This window comes from Delphinus delphis, chromosome 11 (assembly GCF_949987515.2).
Source record: "Delphinus delphis chromosome 11, mDelDel1.2, whole genome shotgun sequence".
Classification (NCBI taxonomy): Eukaryota; Metazoa; Chordata; class Mammalia; order Artiodactyla; family Delphinidae; genus Delphinus; species Delphinus delphis.
Window position 1 is genome coordinate 52,317,753 of NC_082693.1, and position 27,031 is coordinate 52,344,783.

General features: G+C 40.1%; 1 protein-coding gene across 2 annotated transcripts in view; it reads left to right on the plus strand.

Annotated features, from left to right (window-relative positions):
• Positions 1–843: 843 nt before the first annotated feature.
• HELB (DNA helicase B) overlaps positions 844–27,031 on the plus strand; it is a 43,026-nt gene continuing 16,838 nt past the window's right edge. The window contains exons 1-9 of one of the 2 annotated variants that reach the window (XM_060025177.1): positions 844–1,042; positions 2,466–2,876; positions 3,770–3,939; positions 6,295–7,173; positions 17,076–17,253; positions 18,655–18,796; positions 21,427–21,581; positions 25,158–25,239; positions 26,097–26,156. In XM_060025177.1, the coding sequence (XP_059881160.1) occupies positions 856–1,042; positions 2,466–2,876; positions 3,770–3,939; positions 6,295–7,173; positions 17,076–17,253; positions 18,655–18,796; positions 21,427–21,581; positions 25,158–25,239; positions 26,097–26,156 (2,264 nt within the window). In that variant the 5' untranslated portion in view covers positions 844–855. The remainder of the gene's footprint in view (positions 1,043–2,465; positions 2,877–3,769; positions 3,940–6,294; positions 7,174–17,075; positions 17,254–18,654; positions 18,797–21,426; positions 21,582–25,157; positions 25,240–26,096; positions 26,157–27,031) is intronic. The other variant, XM_060025178.1, reaches the window with a different exon arrangement.

The window sequence follows — 27,031 nt, forward strand, 5'->3', positions numbered from 1 at the left end:
TGGGTGCTGGCCGAAGGGCATCTGGGTTTTCGTTTTGGAGGCATCGGGGAAGGGCTTGCTTTTCCAGGTTCTCTGGGGTCACTAGACTGCCGTTCCCTCGCGTTTCTCTCTATGCAGGAGTCGCAGTGGGTTAGCTGCTCTGCAAGTGCCCGTATGCCGCTGCCCAATCAGCTGGTTTCCTCCGAGCACCTGGCGAAGCCTCAAGTCTGGCTGCGGGGCGGAGGCGGGAGAGATCACCCCGCCCGCGCATCCGCTCTGCCCCTTGCCCGACCCCGCTGAGCCTCGACCCTCCCCACCCAATCCCGGTCCTCCGCTGGGAGCTTGGGGCGGAGCTTCGCCGCCGCTCCGCCCCTCCGCGCAAACTTTTAGCCTGGGGAGTGGGAGCGTTTGCGAAAGCTGATGGTGTTTTTTTAGAAAATAAGTTTCAGATGTATAGCATTGGGCTTCCCTGGTGGCGCAGTGGTTGAGAGTCCGCCTGCCGATGCCGGGGACACGGGTTCGTGCCGCGGTCTGGGAAGATCCCGCGTGCCGCGGAGCGGCTGGGCCCGTGAGCCATGGCCGCTGGGCCTGCGCGTCCGGACCCTGTGCTCCGCAACGGGAGAGGCCCGCGTACCGCAAAAAAAAACCCCACAAAAAACAGATGTACAGCATTATAGTTCAACATCTGTATATACTAGAGCGTGATCACCACTACAGTCTAGTTGCGATCCGTCACCATACAATTAACCCACTTCATGCCTTTCGCCCAACCCCCTGGAAGCAGACGGTCCTACAGTCGCGGAGCTGATTGGCTGTTCTTGGGCGTTACGTAGCCCGGGTTTTCCGGAATTTGGGTTGAGCTGGGGAGAGTGGAGTATGGCTTCTCTGAGTCAGCCCTTGCGCGAGCTACAGGGACCTTTGCTCCCCCCCAAGGACCTGGTGGAGAAGGAAGATGATCATCTGAGGGAAGATGCGGAGGAGGAGGAAGACACGGTGTTTGTCGATGCCGAGGAGCTCTGCAGTGGGGGTGTAAAAGCGGGCAGCCTCCCTGGTCGGCTCCGTGGTGAGGAAGCAACTCGCCCCTGGGAATGGGTTTGGAGGATTAATGAACTGTTTCCCATTATGGTCTCGTCCCAAGTAAGGCGCCCCATCGCTGCTAATAGACTTCCTTTGGGATGGCCTAGCTGTTTCGTCCTGTTTAGGATAAAATAAAAACAGCAGCAACCACAAGAATAGCAGAGACTTGAGCAAATACTTTGTGTTAAGCTTGGGCTCTACGTGTATCTCATTTACTGATGACAACTTTTTCAGGTAGTTTCTTAGTCGAGGAAACAATGGGTCTCCAGCCAGTATTCACACCCCGAATCAGGGCTTTTAACTATTTTCCTGTCTTTCCTGGAGTCGAGTATGTGGTTACTTTTCAGCTACTTAGACACACACGCACATAAGAAACACCCCAAGGCACTGTTGATTCATTAACCTTGTGTTAATAACCTTGTGATCTGTGTTTACCTTGTATAGTTTCCTGTCCTAAGAATTATACCTATTATGTGTACCTGGTGACTGATGTTTGAGAATGTTTGAATGTTCAGACCACTGCTGTACTGTAGAATTTTTCTGGTGATGGCATTGCTCTATATTTGCTCTGTCCAATACAACAGCTGTTACCCACTTGTGGCTATTGAGAACTTGAACTGCAGCTAGTGCACCTGAGTTGAATTTTAAATTTTAATTAATTTAAATTTAAATAGTCACAGGTGAATGGCCAATACAGGTTTAGACAGAAACTTTTAAGTATTTGTGGAGGGTTTAGTCATTTATCCTGAAAGTGTTAGTGATTGGCTACCATCTTCCAAGCAAGGTGTTTGTTTTGTTGGGCTACCTTGGAGAGATTAGATGATGAGGTTGCTGTCTTAATGGAGCTTACCCTCTAATGAATTAAACTGACATTCTATAAATAATCACAGAAGTAACTATAATATCACTCAGTGCTTAGAAGGAATAGTACGAAGTGCTATGAGAGGTTATATTCATGAGATTCAGGGCTTTCCTGAGGAAGTGACAATTAAGCTGAGGTCTGTAGTAAATGGGGTAAATGGTAAGGAAGAAATTATTTAAGGCAAGTGGAACAGCTTTTGCAAAGGCCCTGGGTAGGAGGGACCATGACATTTTTTAGAAACTGCTTGAAGGTCAGTATTGACTGAGATCAGAGTAGCAGAGAGAGGACTGCTTTTAGAAGAGGAACAACAAACTTTTGCCATGTACCATGCCTCCCTCCTGGAATACAAAAACAGATGAAACATTGTCATGTTCTAGAGAGCTTACAGTGTAGTAGAGGGAGACAGATAAACAGGTGAGTGGAATATAGACACTGTAATAGACATCTGTAGAGGGTACTGTCCAGGGATTAAAGAGAGTAGTGGATTTGACAAAACATTGGGAAGAGATTTTAAATTTATCCTAAATTACCTTTTTTTTTTTTAAAGTTTCAATTTTTGATGAAAATACTCAGCAGCAATGTGAGGTGTTTGGACGTTTTCCGTTAATGGGTGCTTGGTGGCGAGTGAAGGTACAGGTGAAGCCGGTAGGATCAAGGAGCTTTCAAGTTCAAGGATTTCCTTCTTACTTTTTACAATCAGATATGGCAGCACCGAATCAGTTACACATCTGTTCCCTCTTTCTTAAAGACTGTAATGTCTCCAGTGAAAAGAGAAAAAAATTTTTAGCATGGGTAAATGCTGAATCAAGTTATAAAGACCTCAACTTTGAAAATCTTAGGGAAAAATTAAGAACTTACCAAAAGAACATTGGAAGGAATACTCAAAAACAATCTACACGGAAAACACAAGAAGAGTCACCACCAGATGACGAGATACTGCGTTCTCTGGAAAACACAAGTAAGTGATTTTATCATTTAGTTTTAGTGTAACTGAGATACTGGATGACTGGTGTGTTTAAAATATTACCAGTACAGTATTGATATCTTGGTATAGTATTCTTTTTTTAAATTGGTTTGATGAAATGTGTTTGTATTGCTTTTGGAGTATGTCATTGACATTGCAGGTTCCTCATCTGTAATGTGAAGAGATTGGGTGAGATGATCTTTAAACACCTTTTAGTTCCTTTCCTGCTCTAAAAGTGTGATTCTAGGTCTCTCTCTAACTTTTGTGTCCTAGGATTACCTTGAGTCATTAAGAAGAAGTTCAGTTATCAATTATTCTGTTTCAGAAGGGAGAGAAGAAAGGCAAGAATATGAGCAATCCATTTTGGAAAGATTTCAGTTCAAAGTAGTTTAAAATAACTTCTAAATATGGTTTGTTATCTGGACATTCACATATATGGAATATTTCATTTCTTAATTTTATCAAATAAATTTGGCAGTACATCATTGAATGATTTCAATGATGAAAACATCATGATTACAGTAAGAAGAACGACTATAAAGATTAATATGTAAATGATTTTTAATGCTTAGCTTTAAATTTATATATTATTGAGTCAGAAATTTTATTCTGATTCTACTGCAAGCAGAAGGAAACAAAAGGCTAAGAAGTAGCTATCTAAGCATTTGAAGAACATGAATTTTGGTGTTAAACACAATGAAAACCATCTTGATACAAAAGCAAGTGTTATAATACAATCACTTTTCTTGCTGGTCACAGTAAATTTATTACTCTGTCTTTGATTTGGATTTCTTAAACTGGTTGTGCTAAATGAGAAAGTCCATCAAATCAGTTGTTCTATGAGCTCATTTGTATGTTTCTATTTGTTCTTTTCTGATATCCTGTAGTTCCGTTTATAACTGTGATGAGAGCTCTGCAGTTCCCAAAAATAATGGAATTCCTTCCAGTTCTTCTGCCCCGACATTTTAAACGGCTCATAAGCTCAGATTCTACACAGGTGTTGGAAGCGATAGAAGAGATTTTAGGTACACAGCCATGGAAACTCGGATTTCGTAAAGTAAGAAAGATATTTGCTTAGCGTTTTGTAATCTTATACAAGGGAGGATGTCTCAAGCTTGACAGTTTTTTGTATCTCTTTCAAGGGAAAGGAATTTGTATGACTTCAGTGTTGATTTATTTTCCTTGCAGTGTTGCAACTAATATAAACTTCTTCCACCTATAGCTCTTATGCAATAAATTTACAAAGGAAAACAAAATAACACAATAAATGACATTCAAATTATCAATACTTCAGTTACATAATTTAATTTCATATGACATTTTTTGTAACTGAATTGCCATAGCTCCTTGAATATAGATCTCATCGAAGACAAGTTCTTGTGTGTTTGGCAAGTCCATTCTGCTATGCTGCGCCGTTCCTCACTTTCCTATTTGAACTTTCGAAGACCTTCATTATTCATATGGTACATGATGATGCCATTTGATTCTTTTTCTTTGGCACAATAATGTTATTTACGATTTCTTTGGCACTTCTGTTTTTCTTATTAGAGACCAGGAGTAGTAAAGTGGCACCGCGAAGCTCCAGAGATGTTGAAAACCAAATGTGGCACTTAAATCTTGGCAGTACTTGGTTATAGATGGTTTTCCAAATGAAAATACAATTTAAAAATTCTGAGATAATTGGTGGGATCCCCAAGAATGTTTACAGATCCCACCCCCCTGCCCCCCATTTGAGAAATACTGGAATAATGAATTTGTTCCCTCTATAAAATGACTGATTTCAATATGCTTGGAAAAATGAGATTCTGGAACATTAGATTATTATATATATTTATTCAGTAGGAAAGAGAAGCAGAGCAATGAGCCTTCTGGGACTCAAGTGGAACTCAAGTCCCCTTTTCAGCGTGTAAACCACCACCCAGAATAAAGACTTTTACTGAGGTTTTGAATTCATTTGCTAGGGCTGCTGTAACAAACAGCATAGACTGGGTGTCTTAAACCACAGACATTTATTTTCTCACAGTTCCGGAGGCTATAAATCCAAAGTCAAGGTGCCAGCAGGGCTGATTTCTTCTGAGGCCTCTCTCCTTAGCTTATGGATGGCTGTCTTCTTCCTGTGTCTTTACATGGTCTTCCCTCTGTGCTTGTCTGGGTCCTAAAATCTTATGACATCAGTCATATTGGATTAGGGCCCACCCCAGTGATCTCATGTTAACTTAATTACCTCCTTAAAGACCCTATCTCCAAATATGGTCACATTCTGGGGTACTGGGTGTTAGGATTTCAACATACGAATTTTGGGGGGGGACACATTTCAGCCCATAAAATGTATGGAGGGCTCCAGGGGTGATGTCTCCATGGGAAAAAAAAAAAAAATGGAGCTGGTAGACGACCTACTTAGTGGATCATGGTGAAGGAAGTTCTGTACCTTTTCAGTGGAGTTTGGGCAGAATTTTGATAGGCACATGGAAAACTAAACAAGCCAAGAAAATGAGGCAGTCAGTAACTTCACAATATACACGAGAGTTCAACACAAAGTTAATGTAATCACAGCATATCATGTCACTCAGCCGTGAATCCTGTTTACACTGATTTAACAAAAATCAGTTTTCAAAATGTATACTATTAACTTTTCTCAAAGATGGGAGGAAGAGGGCTTCCCTGGTGGCGCAGTGGTTGAGAGTCCGCCTGCCGATGCAGGGGACACGGGTTCGTGCCCCGGTCCGCAAAGATCCCACATGCCGCGGAGCGGCTGGGCCCGTGAGCCATGGCCGCTGAGGCTGCGCGTCCGGAGCCTGTGCTCCGCAACGGAAGAGGCCACAGCAGTGAGAGGCCCGCGTACCGGGAAAAAAAAAAAAAAAAAAAAAAAAGGGAGGAAGAGAAGCATGTGTGAAAGTGACAGTACAAAGGGAGCAAACTTGCATGAAGAAAGACTTTCCATAGTAAGGAGTTAACTAATTACCTAAATTTTTTTTAAAGAAATTAAGGAATAGTATAAACAATACATAGAAATGTGGAGATAAATTCTGGAAGAAATAACTGAAAATGTTGAGGGTGTTGCCTTTAGAAGGCATGGAAAGGGTAAGTCAGAGGATTCCTATTTTTTGTGATAAGTCTCATAGTGTTATTTGACTCTTAAAACTGTATGTGTATTGCTTTGAAAAAACATAATTTTAATTATGAAATTATATAGATCTCTAATCACAGTACAGTTAATTAAAAAAAATTAGTTGTGTATTAGGTACATAGTTTTTTTCCCCAAATTTTGTTGAAACACGTGTCTTCTGGAACTTAAAAAATTATTATTAAACACCATAGTTTTCACTGTAATTCTCATAATAGTCATCTAATAGTCAATTATAAAAATATTTATAATTTTTATAAAGCAAACTTGAATTTACTTTTCTTAAAGATAACCTACAGACAGTTGAAGCTTCTGCAATGTGAGGCAAGTTGGACATCGTTTTGTCAGTGCAGGTCTCTTCTCCAGTTGATGACTGATTTGGAGAAGAATGCATTAGTAATATATTCTGAACTGAAGCGGATGTGTAGAGAGCAAGGGCACACGTGTGTTGAAGAAGCTGACTTAACTTATGAATTGTCAGACCGCATGTCTTTTCATGATGCTTGGCAGTCTCTGAAGTTCTTGAAGGATATCGGTGTGGTGACGTATGAGAAGGGCTGTGTCTTTCTTTATGACCTTTACCAGGCTGAAAGAGGCATTGCCTCTTCAATCTGTGACCTGATGACAAGGTCGCCATGGCGATTACATGTTGATGTCAAAAAGGTGCTTGCATCTATTCACACCACAAGACCTGAGAATTCAGAAAGTGATGATACGCTAAATAAAAGTGAACCTGACGAAACAAGATTAGAAGATCCTGTGGATATTTGGGACACGCAGGACAGCGGTGACCATATTTGGGATAATGGTGAAAGTGAAGTTAAGGCAGAAATAAGTGAAGTCCAACTGGATCAGGATCAGGTGGCTGCTTTGGACATGATTTGCTCCAATGCTGTGACAGTCATCAGTGGGAAAGGTGGTAGTGGGAAGACCACAATTGTTAGCCAGCTTTTTAAGCATATAGAGCTGTTGGAAGAAAGAGAAGTGAAAAAAGCTTGTGAAGATTTTGAACAAGACCAGAATGTACCAGAAGAATGGATTACCTTCACCGAGCAAAGTCAGCCGAAGCCGGGCAAGGCTGTAGAAGTTTTACTTACAGCACCTACAGGGAAAGCAGCTGGCTTACTGAGACAGAAAACTGGTTTCAGCGCTTATACACTATGTCAGGTAAAGCCTTTTACATTTTTTCTGTACATAAAACATTTGCCTTAAACACGGGCTTAATGTAATGAGTTTATTTTTCATTTCTTCCTGACAGAAATCAGTAGGCATTTATTTTATTTTATTTTATTTTTTTAACATCTTTATTGGGGTATAATTGCTTTACAATGGTGTGTTAGTTTTCTGCTTTATAACAAAGTGAATCAGTTATACATATACATATGTTCCCATATCTCTTGCCTCTTGCGTCTCCCTCCCTCCCACCCTCCCCACCCCACCCCTCCAGGCGGTCACAAAGCACTGAGCTGATATCCCTGTGCTATGCGGCTGCTTCCCACTAGCTATCTACCTTACGTTTGGTAGTGAATATATGTCCATGCCTCTCTCGCTTTGTCACAGCTCACCCTTCCCACTCCCCATATCCTCAAATCCATTCTCCAGTAGGTCTGTGTCTTTATTCCTGTCTTACCCCTAGGTTCTTCATGACATTTTTTTCCTTAAATTCCATATATATGTGTTAGCATACGGTATTTGTCTTTCTCTTTCTGACTTACTTCACTCTGTATGACAGACTCTAGGTCTATCCACCTCATGACAAATAGCTCAATTTCGTTTCTTTTTATGGCTGAGTAATATTCCATTGTATATATGTGCCACATCTTCTTTATCCATTCATCCGATGATGGACACTTAGGTTGTTTCCATCTCTGGGCTATTGTAAATAGAGCTGCAATGAACATTTTGGTACATGACTCTTTTTGAATTATGGTTTTCTCAGGGTATATGCCCAGGAGTGGGATTGCTGGGTCATATGGTAGTTCTATTTGTAGTTTTTTAAGGAACCTCCATACTGTTCTCCATAGTGGCTGTACCAATTCACATTCCCACGAGCAGTGCAGGAGTGTACCCTTTTCTCCACACCCTCTCCAGCATTTATTGTTTCTAGATTTTTTGATGATGGCCATTCTGACCGGTGTGAGATGATATCTCATTGTAGTTTTGATTTGCATTTCTCTAATGATTAATGATGTTGAGCATTCTTTCATGTGTTTGTTGGCAGTCTGCATATTTTCTTTGGAGAAATGTCTATTTGGGTCTTCTGCCCATTTTTGGATAGGGTTGTTCTTTTTTTGTTATTGAGCTGCATGAGCTGCTTATAAATTTTGGAAATTAATCCTTTGTCAGTTGCTTCATTTGCAAATACTTTCTCCCATTCTGAGGGTTGTCTTTTGGTCTTGTTTATGGTTTCCTTTGCTGTGCAAAAGCTTTGAGGTTTCATTAGGTCCCATTTGTTTATTTTTGTTTTTATTTCCATTTCTCTAGGAGGTGGGTCAAAAAGGATCTTGCTGTGATTTATGTCATAGAGTGTTCTGCCTATATTTTCCTCTAAGAGTTTGATAGTTTCTGGCCTTACATTTAGGTCTTGAATCCATTTTGAGCTTATTTTTGTGTATGGTGTTAGGGAGTGATCTAATCTCATACTTTTACATGTACCTGTCCAGTTTTCCCAGCACCACTTATTGAAGAGGCTGTCCTTTTTCCATTGTACATTTCTGCCTCCTTTATCAAAGATAAGGTGACCATATGTGCGTGGGTTTATCTCTGGGCTTTCTATTCTGTTCCATTGACCTATCTTTCTGTTTTTGTGCCAGTACCATATTGTCTTGATTACTGTAGCTTTGTAGTATAGTCTGAAGTCAGGGAGCCTGATTCCTCCAACTCCGTTTTTTGTTCTCAAGATTGCTTTGGCTATTCGGGGTCTTTTGTGTTTCCCTACAAATTGTGCAATTTTTTGTTCTAGTTCTGTGAAAAATGCCAGTGGTAGTTTGATAGGGATTGCATTGAATCTGTAGATTGCTTTGGGTAGTATAATCATTTTCACAATGTTCATTCTTCCAATCCAAGAACATAGTGTATCTCTCCATCTATTTGTATCATCTTTAATTTCTTTCATCAGTGTCTTATAGTTTTCTGCATACAGTCTTTTGTCTCCTTAGATAGGTTTATTCCTAGATATTTTATTCTTTTTGTTGCAGTGGTAAATGGGAGTGTTTTCTTGATTTCACTTTCAGATTTTTCATCATTAGTGTATAGGAATGCCAGAGATTTCTGTGCGTTAATTTTGTATCCTGCAACTTTACCAAATTAATTGATTAGCTCTAGTAGTTTTCTGGTAGCATCTTTAGGATTCTCTATGTATAGTATCATGTCATCTGCAAACAGTGACAGCTTTACTTCTTCTTTTCCAATTTGGATTCCTTTTATTTCCTTTTCTTGTCTGATTGCTGTGGCTAAAACTTCCCAAACTATGTTGAATAAGAGTGGTGAGAGTGGGCAACCTTGTCTTGTTCCTGATCTTAGTGGAAATGCTTTCAGTTTTTCACTATAGAGGATGATGTTGGCTGTGGGTTTGTCATATATGGCCTTTATTATGTTGAGGAAAGTCCCCTTTATGCCTACTTTCTGCAGGGTTTTTACCATAAATGGGTGTTGAATTTTGTCAAAAGCTTTCTCTGCATCTATTGAGATGATCATATGTTTTTTCTCCTTCAATTTGTTAATATGGTTTATAACATTGATTGATTTGCGTATATTGAAGAATCCTTGCATTCCTGGAATGAACCCCACTTGATCATGGTGTATGATCCTTTTAATGTGCTGTTGGATTCTGTTTGCTAGTATTTTGTTGAGTATTTTTGCATCTATGTTCATCAGTGATATTGGCCTGTAGTTTTCTTTCTTTGTGACATCCTTGTCTGGTTTTGGTATCAAGGTGATGGTGGCCTCGTAGAATGAATTTGGGAGTGTTCCTCCCTCTGCTATATTTTGGAAGAGTTTGAGAAGGATAGGTGTTAGCTCTTCTCTAAATGTTTGATAGAATTCGCCTGTGAAGCCATCTGGTCCTGGGCTTCTGTTTGTTGGAAGATTTTTAACCACAGTTTCAATTTCAGTGTTTGTGATTGGTCTGTTCATATTTTCTATTTCTTCCTGATTCAGTCTTGGCAGGTTGTGCATTTCTAAGAACTTGTCCATTTCTTGCAGGTTGTCCATTTTATTGGCATAGAGTTGCTTGTAGTAATCTCTCATGATCTTTTGTATTTCTGCAGTGTCAGTTGTTACTTCTCCTTTTTCATTTCTAATTCTATTGATTTGAGTCTTCTCCCTTTTTTTCTTGATGAGTCTGGCTAATGGTTTATCTATTTTGTTTATCTTCTTAAAGAACCAGCTTTTAGTTTTATTGATCTTTGCTATCATTTCCTTCATTTCTTTTTCATTTATTTCTCATCTGATTTTTATGATTTCTTCCCTTCTGCTAACTTTGGGGTTTTTTTGTTCTTCTTTCTCTAATTGCTTTAGGTGCAAGGTTAGGTTGTTTATTCGAGATGTTTCCTGTTTCTTAAGGTGGGCTTGTATTGCTATAAACTTCCCTCTTAGAACTGCTTTTGTTGCATCCCATAGGTTTTGAGTCATCGTGTCTCCATTGTCATTTGTTTCTAGGTATTTTTTGATTTCCTCTTAGATTTCTTCAGTGATCACTTTGTTATTCAGTAGTGTATTGTTTAGCCTCCATGTGTTTGTATTTTTTACAGATCTTTTCCTGTAATTGATATGTAGTCTCATGGCGTTGTGGTCGGAAAAGATACTTGATACAATTTCAGTTTTCTTAAATTTACCCAGGCTTGCTTTGTGACCCAAGATATGATCTATCCTGGAGAATGTTCCATGAGCACTTGAGAAAAATGTGTATTCTGTTGTTTTTGGATGTAGTGTCCTATAAATATCAATTAAGTCCATCTGGTTTAATGTATCATTTAAAGCTTGTGTTTCCTTATTTATTTTCATTTTGGATGATCTGTCCATTGGTGAAAGTGGGGTGTTAAAGTCCCCTACTATGAATGTGTTACTGTCGATTTCCCCTTTTATGGCTGTTAGTATTTGCCTTATGTATTGAGGTGCTCCTATGTTGGGTGCATAAATATTTACAATTGTTATATCTTCTTCTTGGATTGATCCCTTGATCATTATGTAGTGTCCCTCTTTGTCTCTTCTAATAGTCTTTATTTTAAAGTCTATTTTGTCTGATATGAGAATTGCTACTCCAGCTTTCTTTTGGTTTCCATTTGCATGGAATATCTTTTTCCATCCCCTTGCTTTCAGTCTGTATGTGTCTCTAGGTCTGAAGCGGGTCTCTTGTAGACAGCATATATATGGGTCTTGTTTATCCATTCAGCCAATCTGTGTCTTTTGGTGGGAGCATTTAGTCCATTTACATTTAAGGTAATTATTGATATGTATGTTCCTATTCCCATTTTCTAAATTGTTTTGGGTTTCTTATTGTAGGTCTTTTCCTTCTCTTGTGTTTCTTGTCTAGAGAAGTTCCTTTAGCATTTGTTTTAAAGCTGGTTTGGTGGTGCTGAACTCTCTCAGCTTTTGCTTGTCTGTAAAGGTTTTAATTTCTCCATCAAATCTGAATGAGATCCTTGCTGGGTAGAGTAATTTTGGTTGCAGGTTTTTCTCCTTCATCACTTTCAATATGTCCTGCCACTCCCTTCTGGCTTGCAGAGTTTCTGCTGAGAGATCAGCTGTTAACCTTATGGGGATTCCCTTGTGTGTTATTTGTTGTTTTTCCCTTGACTGCTTTTAATATGCTTTCTTTGTATTTAATTTTTGACAGTTTGATTAATATGTGTCTTGGCGTATTTCTCCTTGTATTTATCCTGTATAGGACTCTCTGTGCTTCCTGGATTTGATTAACTATTTCCTTTCCCATATTAGGGAAGTTTTCAACTATAATCTCTTCAAATATTTTCTCAGTCCCTTTCTTTTTCTCTTCTTCTTCTGGAACCCCTATAATTCGAATGTTGGTGCGTTAAATGTTGTCCTAGAGGTCTCTGAGACTGTCCTCAGTTCTTTTCATTCTCTTTTCTTTATTCTGGTCTGCAGCAGTTATTTCCACTATTTTATCTTCCAGGTCACTTATCAGTTCTTCTGCCATTGATCCCATCTGGAGTATTTTTCATTTCATTTATTGTGTTGTTCATTATTGTTTGTTTCATCTTTAGTTCTTCTAGGTCCTTGTTAAATGTTTCTTGCATTTTGTCTATTCTATTTCCAAGATTTTGGATCATCTTTACTATCATTATTCTGAATTCTTTTTCAGGTAGACTGCCTGTTTCCTCTTCATTTGTTAGGTCTGGTGGGTTTTTATCTTGCTCCTTCATCTGCGGTGTGTTTTTTTGTCTTCTCATTTTGGTTATCTTACTGTGTTTGGGGTCTCGTTTTTGCAGGCTGCAGGTTCGTAGTTCCCGTTGTTTTTGGTGTCTGTCCCCAGTGGCTAAGGTTGGTTCAGTGGGTTGTGTAGGCTTCCTGGTGGAGGGGACTAGTGCCTGTGTTTTGGTGGATGAGGCTGGATCTTGTCTTTCTGGTGGGCAGGTCCACGTCTGGTGGTGTGTTTTGGGGTGTCTGTGGACTTATTATGATTTTAGGCAGCCTCTCTGCTAATGGGTGGGGTTGTGTTCCTGTTTTGCTAGTTGTTTGGCACAGGGTGTCCAGCACTGTAGCTTGCTGGTCGTTGAGTGAAGCTGCGTGCTGGTGTTGAGATGGAGATCTCTGGGAGATTTTCGCTGTTTGATATTACGTGGAGCTGGGAGGTCTCTTTTTGACCAGTGTCCTGAAGTTGGCTCTCCCACCTCAGAGGCACAGCACTGACTCCTGACTGCAGCACCAAGAGCCTTTCATCCACACGGCTCAGAATGAAAGGGAGAAAAGGCAGAGAGAAAGAATTAGTAGAAGTAGGAAGAAAGAAAGAAAGAAAGAAAGGAGGGAAGGAAGGAAGAAGGAAAGAAGGAAAGAAAGAAAGGGAGGGAGGGAGGGACGGTGGGAAGAAGGAAGGAAGGAGGGAAGGAAGGAAAAAAGAAAGAAAAGATAAAGTAAAATAAAGTAAAATATAATATAGTTATTAAATTAAAAAATAATTATTAAAAAAAAAAATTAAAAAAAAAATGGACGGATAGAACCCTAGGAGAAATGGTGGAAGCAAAGCTATACAGACAAAATCTCACACAGAAGCATGCACATACACACTCACAAGAAGAGGAAAAGGGGGAAAAATCATAAATCTTGCTCTCAAAGTCCACCTCCTCAATTTGGGATGACTCGTCTATTCAGGTATTCCACAGATGCAGGGTACATCAAGTTGATTGTGGAGCTTTAATCCGCTACTTCTGAGGCTGCTGGGAGAGATTTCCCTTTCTCTCCTTTGTTCTCACAGCTCCCAGGGTTTCAGCTTTGGATTTGGCCCCCGCCTCTGCGTGTAGGTCGCCAGAGGGCGTCTGTTCTTCGCTCAGACTGGACGGGGTTAAAGGAGCCGCTGATTCGGGGGCTCTGGCTCACTCAGGCCGGGGGGAGGGGGGCACGGAGTGCGGGGCGAGCCTACGGCGGCCGAGGCCGGCGTGACGTTGCACCAGCCTGAGGCGCGCCGTGCGTTCTCCCGGGGGGGTTGTCCCTGGATCCTGGGACCCTGGCAGTGGCGGGCTGCACAGGCTCCCCAGAAGGGGGGTGTGGATAGTGACCTGTGCTTGCACACAGGCTTCTTGGTGGCGGCAGCAGCAGCCTTAGCGTCTCCCGCCCGTCTCTGGGGTCCGCGCTTTTAGCCGCGGCTCGCGCCCGTCTCTGGAGCTCCTTTAAGCAGCGCTCTTAATCCCCTCTCCTCGAGCACCAAGAAACAAAGAGGGAAGAAAAAGTCTCTTGCCTCTTTGGCAGCTCCAGACCTTTTCCCGGACTCCCTCCCGGCCAGCCGTGGTGCACTAACCCCCTTCAGGCTATGTTCACGCTGCCAACCCCAGTCCTCTCCAGGCGCTCGACCGAAGCCCGAGTCTGAGCTCCCAACCCCTCCCGCCCCGGCGGGTGAGCAGACAAGCCTCTCGGGCTGGTGAGTGCTGGTCGGCCCTGATCCTCTGTGCGGGAATCTCTGCGCTTTGCCCTCTGCACCCCTGTTGCTGTGCTCTCCTCCGCGGCTCTGAAGCTTTCCCCCTGTGCCATCCGCAGTCTCCGGCCACGAAGGGGCTTCCTAGTGTCTGGAAACCTTTCCTCCTTCATAGCTCCCTCCCACTGGTGCCTGTCCTGTCCCTATCCTTTTGTCTCTGTTTTTTCTTTTTTTCTTTTGCCCTACCCAGGTACATGGTGGGGTTTCTTGCCTTTTGGGAGGTCTGAGGTCTTCTGCCAGCATTCAGTAGGTGTTTTGTAGGAGTTGTTCCACGTGTAGATGTATTTCTGGTGTATCTGTGGGGAGGAAGATGATCTCCGCATCTTACTCTTCCGCCATCTTCCCCTCGTCCCTGGACAAATTCTTAGAAAGTACACTCCCCCAAGACTATATTGTTGGTGAGAACGTAAGTTGGTGCAGCCACTGTGGAAAAGAGTATGCTGGTTTCTCAAAAACCTAAAAATAGAACTTGGCTGAATACTGTCTCCATCCTTGCTGGTTCTTTCATATTCAACAAGTTATTTAACTTCTCTGTGCCCAAATTTCTTGCTAGTTCTGAAAGCTAGCAGTCCAAAACAGAGGTCACAGTGTGTCAAGGTGTCCTCGGGGCCGAGCTCCTTCCCGGAGGATGCCGACATTTCTTGGATCGTGGCTTCCTTCCTCCATTTCCAAAGCCAGGAGCTGCCACGCTCTCACACCTCCTCACTCTGACACTGACTCTTCCAGTAGGCATTTATTGAATGTCTTCTAGATCCTTGCCTTGTGGTAGCTAATCACTTAGATCAGTGCCACTCAAAACAGCCAGTGTATATAAACTGTTACTGTTTGCAGTGAGTTAGGAGCTTGTACCAGAAAGTAGATCAGTGTACCGCTTCCTTCATTGAGAATGTCTTATTATGAAAAAAAAAAAGTCAGGTAAACTAAAGTGTATGCTTAATGCTGTAGTTAGTTTAGATTCTGGCAATGCCCTGTTTCTCAGTGGGACTGGTTTCAAACATGAGTCCACCTTTTGTAGAATGAAAGCTCCGTCGAAGTGAGGACTTGGATCATCTGGTTTAGTGCTTTATCTCCTTTGCCCACAACAGTGCCTGGCAAATAGTAGTTGCATAATAAAAATTTCAAATGAATTAAGATGCTTGAAAAAAATAGCTTTGGCTATAGTTAAGAGTCATGAAGTTTTAAACTTGTAAAGAGTTGGAGAGTTTCCTTTAGCCCTGATCTGCCATTTTATAGATCAAGGAAGTTAGTCGTTGGAAGATTTCTGAAGGAAATAATAATTGAATTGGAGTCTAATGGACAAGGAAGCTCAGGTAAGGAGAAGAACATTTTATTTAAGGGAAAGGCCTTCCCAGAGGCATTGAGGTGAATGATCAAGTGCATATAGAGGGTTTTGAAGGGACTGCGTTGATTGGAATGAAGTCTGTGTGTTGTAAGATAATGGAAATTACACTTGGTTTAGACCGGGAATTTGAGCTTTAAAGTTTGTAAAGTATTTTGCCGTTTCATTAAATCCTTGACAAACGAGTGAAGTGGGTAAGTGATGTTATCTGCATTTTACAGGAGAGCCACTTAAAATTTGGGTGTGTTAAACAATTGGCCCCAAACCTTAGCTGAGTGCAGAGCTCGCGCTGGGATTCACATTTCTGACCTCCCACCTTGCTTCTCTTACCAAGGTGCCATGATCCCCTCATTTACTACAGACCTTATATACCTCACAAAGAAGCTTGGACTTGATTTACTGGGGAGCCATTTAGGTTCCTAAGCAAGAGAGTGAAATGAAGAAAGCAGTTCTAAGGAAGGCTACCGGAATCATAGACCCACGAGCCACCTCAGAAATTGCTTTTGCATTACTTTTATTTGTCACATGAGTGGGCATGATCCTAGAGCAGTTCAGTGTAGCTCATTGGTGGAAGAGTCTTCTGATCAGTTTATGATTTCTTCCATTACGCCTTCACTTCTGTTTAGTCTGAAGGATTGAATTAGAAAAGGAGAGGCCAGGGAGGGATCATTACTAAATTTCATCTTAAGTTCCAACTCTGATCAATTGGTAGTATCCTAATATCAGGTTGGCATGCTGGGAGGACATTTCTGAAGCCATGTTTAGGCTCAGGAAAGAGTGTAAGGGCACAGGAGAGGCACTGAGGTGGCACTTAGGCCACTTATTTATCATCCTTGGGCTAGGGATACCGGGTTTAGCAGAAAAAAATGCAAATAATTTTTTAGTGTAAGTGAGCATATATAGATATATGCATGCAACATAGAAACATTTGTGGAATGGTATACAACAAAATATTTAACATTCTCTGGTTGTAATTTTACAAAAAAATGTTTCCCTCTTCTGTGTTTTTTTAAATAGTAAATATTATTACCCCTGTAATAAATAGTTTTTTTAGTTGTCTTGGTGGTGGTTTTTTCAATGTTGGGGAAGTAAGGGAGTTTAGAATACTAGGAGAAAAAGTAGTATTTTCATAGTTAGTTTGGGCAGGCACCCCCTAATTTCCAGAATGGAGTATTACAGTTGGGAGAAGAGAGGGGCTTAAGTGTTTGGGCCATCTCAGAAGGCCAAGAGAAGGTTTATTTGGGGGTAGAAAACAATAGGGAGTTCTGTCTGGTCAAGAGTGATAAGAGGACAGTTGGGATTCTTGCAGTGGAATGGTGCTGTGTGAGAAGCTTGTTAAACACACCAAGTACTCCCTAGGAAGCAATGTTTTGAACTATTTCATCTGTCTTTTCTGGGATTCATCCTATAACTTTTGTGTTCTCTATTTCTTTAGTCTGTTTCCCTATGTTACTCTATGTACATCCTCCCTGTCCCTTCCCCATTTAAGAGTTTTGTTTTAAAAGAATATGTTGTTAAAAAAAATTTTTTTTTTTTTGGTAAATTTTATAACCCGAATTTAAAAATGCCATACTTTGCTTGTAGGTCAATTATAGCTTCTACTTATGGGAGACAAAAACAATGACCAAGGACATGCCATGGAAATTTTCTTCGGTTAGAGTTCTGGTTGTGGATGAAGGGAGTTTGGTATCTGTCGGAATCTTTAAATCAGTTTTAAATTTACTGTGTGAGCACTCCCAACTTTCTAAGCTTATTATCCTTGGTAAGTTAAAATATTGTTGGTATCCTAATTGTTTGGTTCAAATTATTGTGGTTAGTACGTTCTTTATACCATTGCACTGTTTTAATATCCATATCCTACAGACGGGAAGCCATTTCTCAGACCCCACTCTGAAGCCACTCTGAGTTCAGTCTGACCAGCCTCTCTATCAGCTTGGGTGGCTCTTTGTTTTGGCCAGGATATCAGCAAGCTAGGTTGTGAATGAAATAGAGTTGTGAGGAGTTACTGTCATTACCTAAATGGTGACTATTAAAATAGTAAAATTCTCACAGACTCAGAGTAAATCAGGATGTAGATCATTTGGAAGTAATAGAAAGTCTGAATTATAGACCACTTAAAAGTAATTTTATGATTTTAAGCTAGTAATTCACATTAGACCTCCTCAGCCTCACAAGTCCTTTCCAATTCCGGTGAGATTCAGTTTGATGCTATTAGGTAGTACCGATGTGTAGACCATGTTTTTTAATGGAGGAAAAAATAGAATTGCAATGAGAGAATCAATATATTTATAAATAACTGTTTTAGGTATTTGAGGATATTGTGTAAGCAGTTGATTTTATTAATAGCTTAAGCATGCTTTCAGTTTCCACCCAGAAAATAGTTTCTCTTTTCTCTAAGGTTTGCTTGTTTGTTTAAAGTACAAAGATTTTTAATAGAGCAAAATATTATCATTACATTACTGGAATTTATTATCAAATGCACTGGGTTTGTTTATTTTGCATTTTGTACATTAAGTTTATTTGAGGCCATAGATTTTTCCATGTTTAGTAAGACACTGAGCAAGATTGAATAAGTGACTAAATTCTAGATATCTAAGGCCTGTTTTTTTCTTTACCTGTTGGTGAAAATATATGCCCCAACAGTTTGCCTGTGTTTATAGATATGAAAAAAGTTCAATTCATGTTTTACCTTACTGTGTTATCACTATTTTTTCTATCTTACATTGTTTAATTGGAATGGTTTTTTTTTTTTTTTTTTTTCTTTTTTGCGGGCCTCTCACTGTTGTGGCCTCTCCCGTTGCGGAGCACAGGCTCCAGACGCGCGGGCTCAGCGGCCATGGCTCACGGGCCCAGCCGCTCCGCGGCATGTGGGATCCTCCCGGACCGGGGCACGAACCCGTGTCCCCTGCATCGGCAGGCGGAGTCTCAACCACTGCGCCACCAGGGAAGCCCAATTGGAATGGTTTTTGTTGCTATTGTTGTTGTTGAATATTTTTGAAGACTTAATGTTCTTAAGTAATTTTAAACGAAGATTTTTTTCTTTTTTCCTCAGAGTAAGTCTTTATGATTATAGCATATATCAGTAGGGAGAAATAAAAATAATTTCTAAATTTCCAGATCCCAGTTACATAAAACCTACTCTATGTATTTTTCCCCCTTTTAGGTGATATTAGACAGTTACCCAGTATTGAACCTGGTAACTTGCTGAAAGATCTTTTTGAGACTCTCAAGTCAAGAAATTGTGCTATTGAACTAAAGACAAACCATAGAGCAGAATCTGAACTAATTGTGGACAATGCTACAAGGTATACTATAACTAAAATTTTGTATTTTCTCTCCGTCGTATTAGAAATAAAGGTAAAAAAAAATATTAGCTTTTGAATTAGGGTGATTCAGTGCAGTATGTTCACTATGCTCTTTTAGCAAACCTTTTCTGTCCTTCAGGTATATGTATACCTTTTGTCCCACAGTTAGAAAAGCAAAGTATTTTTCATTATTGATCCAAGATAAATTAGTGTTGAAATTTAAGTATAAATGTGTTTTCCTGATTTTAAAAGTATATATGTGAAATAAAGTTGCATCAGGCTTAGAGACCAGAATAAACCCAAGGGGAACAGAGACTTGGAAATGAATTAATTAGAGTTCAAGGGTGACTTGGGGAAGACATTTCGTGTAATTTTTATAAGGGGAGCCCAAAGCAGAAAAAAAAAAAAAAGAAAAAGATAAAGAAAAAGGTATTTTACTCCTTGATGAATCCTGGTGGCACCTGTGGCGTATTACTCTCCTTAAAGTAGGAAAGAATCCTTCTCTTTCCTTAATCTTTGCATACGCCTTTAGAGTAATCCTCTGTAATAGATGTGATGGGACCACAGAATATTAAGAGACTTTTTATTCATTGGGCCAAAATTTATCTTTGTTTTTGACTCTCTTTTACAAGGTGCTGTTTTTGTTTCTTGGTTGGTTTTAGGTTTCATTTTCCCTTTATTGGCTGTAGTGCATGCTTTATTTCTGTATCAGCATGGAATTATTTTGGTTCTACCTTATCACTGTCCGTTATTTTGGGAATTATAGGGATCATGGGGCAGTCAGCTGAGTGGCAGAGGATTATAGTTGATTTGAATAAAAATTTAGCACAGGTCCTGAACTGTTGCTGAGATCACGAATTTAGCCTGAAACTTCATTGCGTTAGGTCTTCTTTGTACAACATTCTGTGTGTGTCTGTCCTGCCCTTGGACCTGCTGTGTATCCATCTGGGGCTTAGGACCAGGAACTAGATTTCTGACTATACTTGAGGACAAAAAATGACTTACCGGATAACGTAGAATTAAATTGGAAGGTAGATTTTGCTCAAAGAAGTGCTTTCTTTACGATGACTTGTTTTCTGTCAGAAGAGTTCTTATTTCTTTAATGATGGATGAAAAACTTATTAGCTTATGTGGAGGTCTTTGCAGTAGCTATTGGGTTCAGATATTCAGCAGGACAGGGTATTGTATTAGACTACAAGATGCAGTTTTTGTTGCTTAAACATTTTCTTGGTTGGATGTCAGCAGAAACTAGAATATTCAAAGCCTACTATCTCCCTGCCCCATCTACCCTGGAAAAGATAGTGGGTATAGAGGCAGAATGGACAGGAATAGGGTAGATGATATAGGTTCGTACTGGGACGTTAAGAAAAATAATGCAGTTGGAAGTGTAACTATAACTCTTCTATAACTCTTACCTATAACTCTTCTGCTCCTACCTAAAGTCCACCTCAGTTTTGGAATGTTGGTGGATGATGGGTCATTTTAAAGTCTAGGAATCTTGGAAGAATCTAAAGCACATTAGGTTTCTTAGAACTCAATTTTATCTGAAATTTAGGAATTCCTTTTAGTAACCCTTTCGATATCTTTTGGGCTGAGCTGTGCTCCTTTCATTATTCTTGGTCATTCTTGGTCATCATCACCAAGTGTTTAATGACAGACGGATCCCAGTGATACCACGGAAAAGCTTCTAGAGATAGAAGTATGTTACATGTCCTGGGTCAGAAGCAAAATGGAAATCCATGGTGTTTCTCAGTACCCCAAATTAAATCTGGGTTAGTTCCAGCAGGGACAGCCTTCTTCCCTCTTTCTCCTTTCCTCCCTTCCAGCCCTGTTGGGAAGGATTGAAAGATGACACAGTAGGGTACTATTCCTTTGATAGCTAGGCTGCTGTTAGGTCTTTACAGGGTGTCAGTTTTCTTCCAAATAACCAAGGAGGGACTCTAGTATGACAAGGCCCTCGGCCTTTACTGTGCTTTCTGATATGACTTGCTAGTCTTGGGGAATACAAGAACAAAAGAATGATGATGAGGGAACAGAAACAAAGAGAAGATGTGGATACTTGGGTTCAGCTGGGAACATGAGACCATATATATGATATATATAGAAGAAAGGAGAAAAGAAAGAGTATGATGTAAATGTATGGAAAAGGCCCCAAAGAGTTCAAATTAATTTAAATAGAAAGGAATATGGAGCCCAGTGGCCCCAAATTTCCCTCCTAGCTACCCCACTTTTTACCTCTGTGATCTTGGACGACCCCACTGTAGTTAACTAAGCCTCATGTCGCTCACCTGTGAAATGAGGATAATACCTACCTGGTACGGTTCTTTAGTAGTCTGGAGAAAAGCAGGTCAAGTTCTCAGAATGTTGCTTAGTAAATTCCATGACAATTTTTTCTAATGCTTTTAATGTGCTAGGGGTAGGGGACTAATGGATAAAAGTAACATTATGGTCTAGTTAAGTGTATTTTGAAACTCATTTACTATTTATAATGCATATATGGGTAGCCCTTTTACCCTATTTATGACCTATTCACAGATATTAATTCTTGTAATGACATTATCTCTGCTCATATGTGAAGATACATTTTTGGATGCTAATGCTGTTAGTGTATTATTTTACCTTTATTTAAGAATCTCGAGACGCCAGTTTCCAACGTTTGATGCAGAGCTGAATATCTCTGATGATCCAACATTCCCTGTCTCAATACAAGATAAATCATTTATTTTTGTTAGACTCCCAGAAGAAGATGCCAGTTCTCAGTTCTCAAAAAGTAATCATCACTCTTGTAAGTATAAACTTTTATGTTATATAGGATTAAATATTTCAGTTTTGTAATATAGTTATTAAATGACTAGTTATAATTTTATTTGATGGTAAAGATAAATATTGCTAGCAAAACGTTAGGCACTGAAAATAAATAAACTAATTTATTAATCATCAAAAGCAGATGACTTTAGAATTTTGTAAAGAAGTAAGCTCTTGACACATGCATACTCAGGGCTTAGTAAATATTTGTTGAGTAAATAGGTGGATGTAGATGATTAGTTTAAAATAAAGCGAAGCCCTAAGTAATCCAGGTTCATTCAGGAGAAAGCATGTCTTAATGAATGAAGCTTTTCTTCTCCAGCAAATACTGTAAAGGTACAGTATTTGCTGGAAAAGTACAACATTTGCTGGAAAAGTAAATACTACGTTTGTTGTTTTGAGTACATCTGTGAAACAAAGTAATGGCTGTCAAACTCTTGCCAAGCTGAGTTCCTAACAGTTCTGTTTCTAGTAAAGTGGACAAGCATCACTTCTAATTGTGGGTGTTAGGATGACAGCGTGGCAGGGCTGAGGAAGTGCACGGGATAGGGAATCTTCTGCCTTATGTGTACGACCCATGTCACATCACTCTACTATTTGTAAAATGGGAGTCATAGTGACAGTGCGTGGGGGACAGTTGTGAAGGTTGAGGGCGTTCGTAGGTTTTGAGGAACTATATGAATGTTAGTTTTTTGTGAATAATAGGTATTAAATTATCTGCTCCAAATGAATTTATTTAAATTGAATTTATTTATTTATTTAAACAATTTGATCTTTATATTATAAACTTAACTTAGCAAGCTTTTTTAAATTGTATAGTGGTTTACTCAGAATTGAATTAGTGAAAATTTAAATGATTTTTATTGAGGATTTATTGTAGTTGCCACAGTTCTTCAAGGTATATCCTTCCTCCTTAGCAGCGTTCACTCTGCATGTGAAATTGACCTTCAGCTTTATCTGTAAGCCTGTCCTCCTTTGTGTGTCCCCATCTCAGTTCCTGTGGGTTAGTGTTCATTCACATGTTACATTATTCTTTTTTTTAAATGAGCTCATGTAATAATAGGATTCTATAAATGCCTTTTTGGCTTTTTTTTAATTATTATAGAAATCGTTTATATTCCTTAACAAAAGTCAAGTGATACGGAAGTGTTTGAAGTAAAAATTATTTCCTTTAGGGCTTCCCTGGTGGCGCAGTGGTTGAGAGTCCGCCTGCCGATGCAGGGGACACGGGTTCGTGCCCCGGTCCGGGAAGATCCCACATGCCGCGGAGCGGCTGGGCCCGTGAGCCATGGCCACTGAGCCTGCGCGTCCGGAGCCTGTGCTTCTCAATGGGAGAGGCCACAGCAGTGAGAGACTCGCATACAGCAAAAAAAAAAAAAAAAAAAAAAAAAAAAAAAAATTATTTCCTTTAATCATCCCCTGTCCTCTTCCCCTGAATCAACCCCATAAAGGTCACGTCTATAGGAGGAGCTTGGAGTTTCTCTTTTTAAACCGTATTATATCCATACACAGACATATATTAGTTTTACATAATTTGGTTTATAAGCTGTGTATTGTTTTTTGACTTGTTTTTTTTTTTTTTTTTCTGCGGTACGCGGGCCTCTCACTGTTGTGGCCTCTCCCGTTGCGGAGCACAGGCTCCGGACGCGCAGGCTCAGCGGCCGTGGCTCATGGGCCCAGCCGCTCTGCGGCATGTGGGATCTTCCCGGACCTGGGCATGAACCCGCGTCGCCTGCATTGGCAGGCGGACTCTCAACCACTGCACCACCAGGGAAGCCCTGACTTGTTTTTTATTATACATGTTGTGAGTAATTTATAGATAATGTTTATTCTCTCCACAGCTTACTTAGTTCATAGTAGGTATTAGTACAGATGAAGAAAATGAGACTAAGATGGTTAAGAAGCTGGCTTTCTTTGCCACTCCATTTAGATCTACCTAAAATATGTTTAGTTTTATTTCTGGTACCCATTCTTTACATTAACGAGAATGTACTTAAAAAAAAAAGTTGTTTCAGAATGGTAGTGGAGCTTAGCTGGAGCTGTTTTCTATCTTAATTGCAAACTTCAGCTGGAAAATGAGCCTCTTCTTTAAGAGAGTTGAATAAATTACTCCTTAGAGAGGCATATAGTATTTTTTCGTTAATAATTAAGTGTTATTCCTTAATACTTAAGTAATAAGTGTTTCTTAATAAATTACTCAGTTATTCCCATTATTGAAAGGTACAAAGGCCTAAGACAGGCTTCGTAGCTGGGCTAGAATTCCAGAGATGTTAAAATATGAGAGGAAAATGCGTATCTTAGAAACAATGAAGTACAGCGTACGTATTGATCTGGGAGATGTAGAGAGAGTGAACAAAGCAAGGAGCAGAACAGCGTGATCCTGTACGTGTGAAAGAAACCAGTGTTTTGTGAGACCTTTGGCAAGTGGGGCTTGGCTGGCGGTGAGCTGAGTCTTGGACTTTTTTTAATGATAATCCTTCCTTCATCTGAAAAATGAAGGGCTCAGCGAGCAACTGATTCAGTCTTCCTAGAGCAGGGATCAGGGCTTTTTCATTCCCTTGTGATTTATCTGCTACGAGGGACCCAGAAGCCTGGAATGTTTTTACCCCAATTTTTATTTCTTCTGCCTCTCCTGAGAAATGTTCCCCAATTTGTAACATTGCTGAGAGAGGTTAGAGGAAGCCTGCTTCTCAGTGCTCTGCAAAGGACAAGCTGTAAGTGGACATTATCACTGTCAACAATCTGAGCTCTAAAAGAGGGAGGCTGGTCACACTACCCCACTGGAAAATTTCTTTTACTTCCAAGAGCCTCAGTTGCAGGTTGTAACAAGGATGTAATCAGTGGTGCTAATTAAACTACTTAATAGCTGGTAGGGTCTGGTCACTCTTGGAATGGATGCCCTTCCTGTGTCAGGGTTAACCTTTTAGTTGCTGAATCATGGGGACATCTGGGGGCTCTGGAGGAAGGAAAGACATGGCTGGGGTGGGAGGGAGGGCACTGTGGTGTTTGGGGAGTGGCTACTTTCTAGTTAAAACAGAAACATCTCCATATGTTATACTGGTATGTAAAAGCTAAATGTCGGCCCTGTATGTAATAATACATACATCATGTGAGTATTGTGAAGATTAAAGATGAAATCACATACGCAAAGCATATAGATTCTCAAATTATAACTCATGACCACTAGTACCACCAGAACTTAAGACAGAAAGAAGTCTTACGTTAGTAGTTGTGTTACATATTTTGTCCTCTTGCTCATACTTTAAATTCAGCATTGACAAACCATCAGTAAATATGCAGTGGTGATATTACGAATTAGGAGCTGTCCTGGCTAGTGACTGAGGATAGAGCGTCTGGAACCGTCACCTTCATTCTCTTTTCTCTTGCTCCTGGCTGATGAAACAAATGAGGTTGATGCTCCCATGGTGAACTTGTATCCCATTTGGTGAGATGTTTTCCTGGACCCCTTAGCGGGAATTCTGAAGTAGTTTCTCCATTGAAACAATGTTATAATTTAGTGCTTTGCTGTGTTAACTTTTTTCTCTTGAATTATCAGATTTATATTCTGCAGTTAGTACTTTACTCAAAGAAAAGGACCTAGAAGATGCAAAGACATCACAATTTATTGCATTTAGAAGGTAAAGCATTTACAAAATTTTGGTGTTTTTAATGAAGCTTTTAAATCTCATACCTTATGAATCTAGGTGCTGTTGGAATGGGAGACTGGTAGTTCATCACTGTGAATTCTCTCTCTTGTTTTGAGGTATTTCTTGGGTACGTCCAGCAGAAGGCAGTTTCTAAAGAGGGCTCTTTCTTTTTATTGGCCACACCTTGCAGCTTGTGGGATCTTAGTTCCCTGACTAGGGATCGAACCCAGGCCCTTGGCAGTGAGAATGCTGAGTCCTAACAACTGGACTGCCAGGGAATTCCCTAAAGAGGTGCTCTTTCTACCAAATATTATATTTGGTAACTCATAGGAAATCTGAGTGGAAGAAAGGGTTAAGATCAAAATTACAAAATACTTTTCCTGGAGAAAGTCCTAGAAACTTTTTTTTTTTAAAAGATTTATTTATTTATTTTTATTTTATTTTTGGCTGTGTCGGGTCTTAGTTGCGGCGTGCGGGCTGTTCGTTGTGGTGCGTGGGCTTCTCTCTAGTTGTGGCGTGTGGGTTTCCTCTCTCTAGTTGTGGTGCGCAGGCTCCGGAGCACGTGGGCTCTGTAGTTTATGGTACGCGGGCTCTAGTTGAGGCGAGTGAGCTCAGTAGTTGTGGCACGTGGGCTTAGTTGCCCCGTGGCATGTGGGATCTTAGTTCCCCTACCGGGGTTTGAGCCTATGTCCCCTGCATTGCAAGGCAGATTCTTTACCACTGGACCACCAGGGAAGTCCCAGTCCTGGAAACTTTTGATAAAATCCAGTATCTCATAATTGTTGGTAACAGAAATCCACACAAAAAAGGTTCCATTAAGGTGACCCTTGTATTTTTCTGTGTTCCAGGCAGGACTGTGACGTGATCAACACCTGCTGTTGCAAGCACTACACGGGCCGTCTAATCAAGTAAGGACAGTGCTTCCTGGATCCGCCATACTTTTGTTTGTTTTGACATTTATCACTGTAGCCGCATATTTTAAAATCTTTTTTCTCCTTTGTGAAGTCAAATGATATCTTCAATTAAATATAATATATATCCTTAGGAATTGACTATTTGGTAATCAGCATAATAAGAAAAATAAAGAATAAAATTGTCCCTGTGGTTTCCTACCTCTAGCTTCTCCAAGATGAGTGGAGAATTCAGGGCAATTTTTCAAATTAGAATGTGTGTGGAATGTGTACAAGATCCTTAGCAATAGGGTGCCTACAGAGAGCACCTTAGGTGGACTTTTATCAGGGAAAAAGGAGCATAGAAAAGCCACTCTATTCACACGTAGGACAGACTAACTCACTTCTCTGGCATTTATCAATACCTACTTTTTATTAAGTGCAGAGAAGTGTAAATTACAAGAGGAGCTCCCTGTTTATTGAGGAAAGACAAAAAAAACCATGATAGGTAGCCCAACAAAGGGTTGAAAAGCATAAGTTTGGGGCCATCCAGTCTGGGTCACAGTAACTGTGATCTTGGGCAGGTAATTTCACCTTTCTATGTATGTTAAAGAGGACACTTACCCAGAACTTCCCTCATAAAGTTGTAGTAAGGATGTAATGAAATATACCTAAAGCACTTATCACGGTAACTGGTATTATCACCAGCACTTATTTGATTTGCTGCTATTATTCTGATAATATAATTATTACAATAGCAATATGTGTAAGTGCTGTAAGACTTGAATTGGGGTAGTGATTAGAGAGATTGGAGAGGAGAGGATGAATTTAAAAGGTAGAGTCAATAAGATTTTTGGTAACTTTTGTAATATAAAGGCAAAGAGAGACATCAG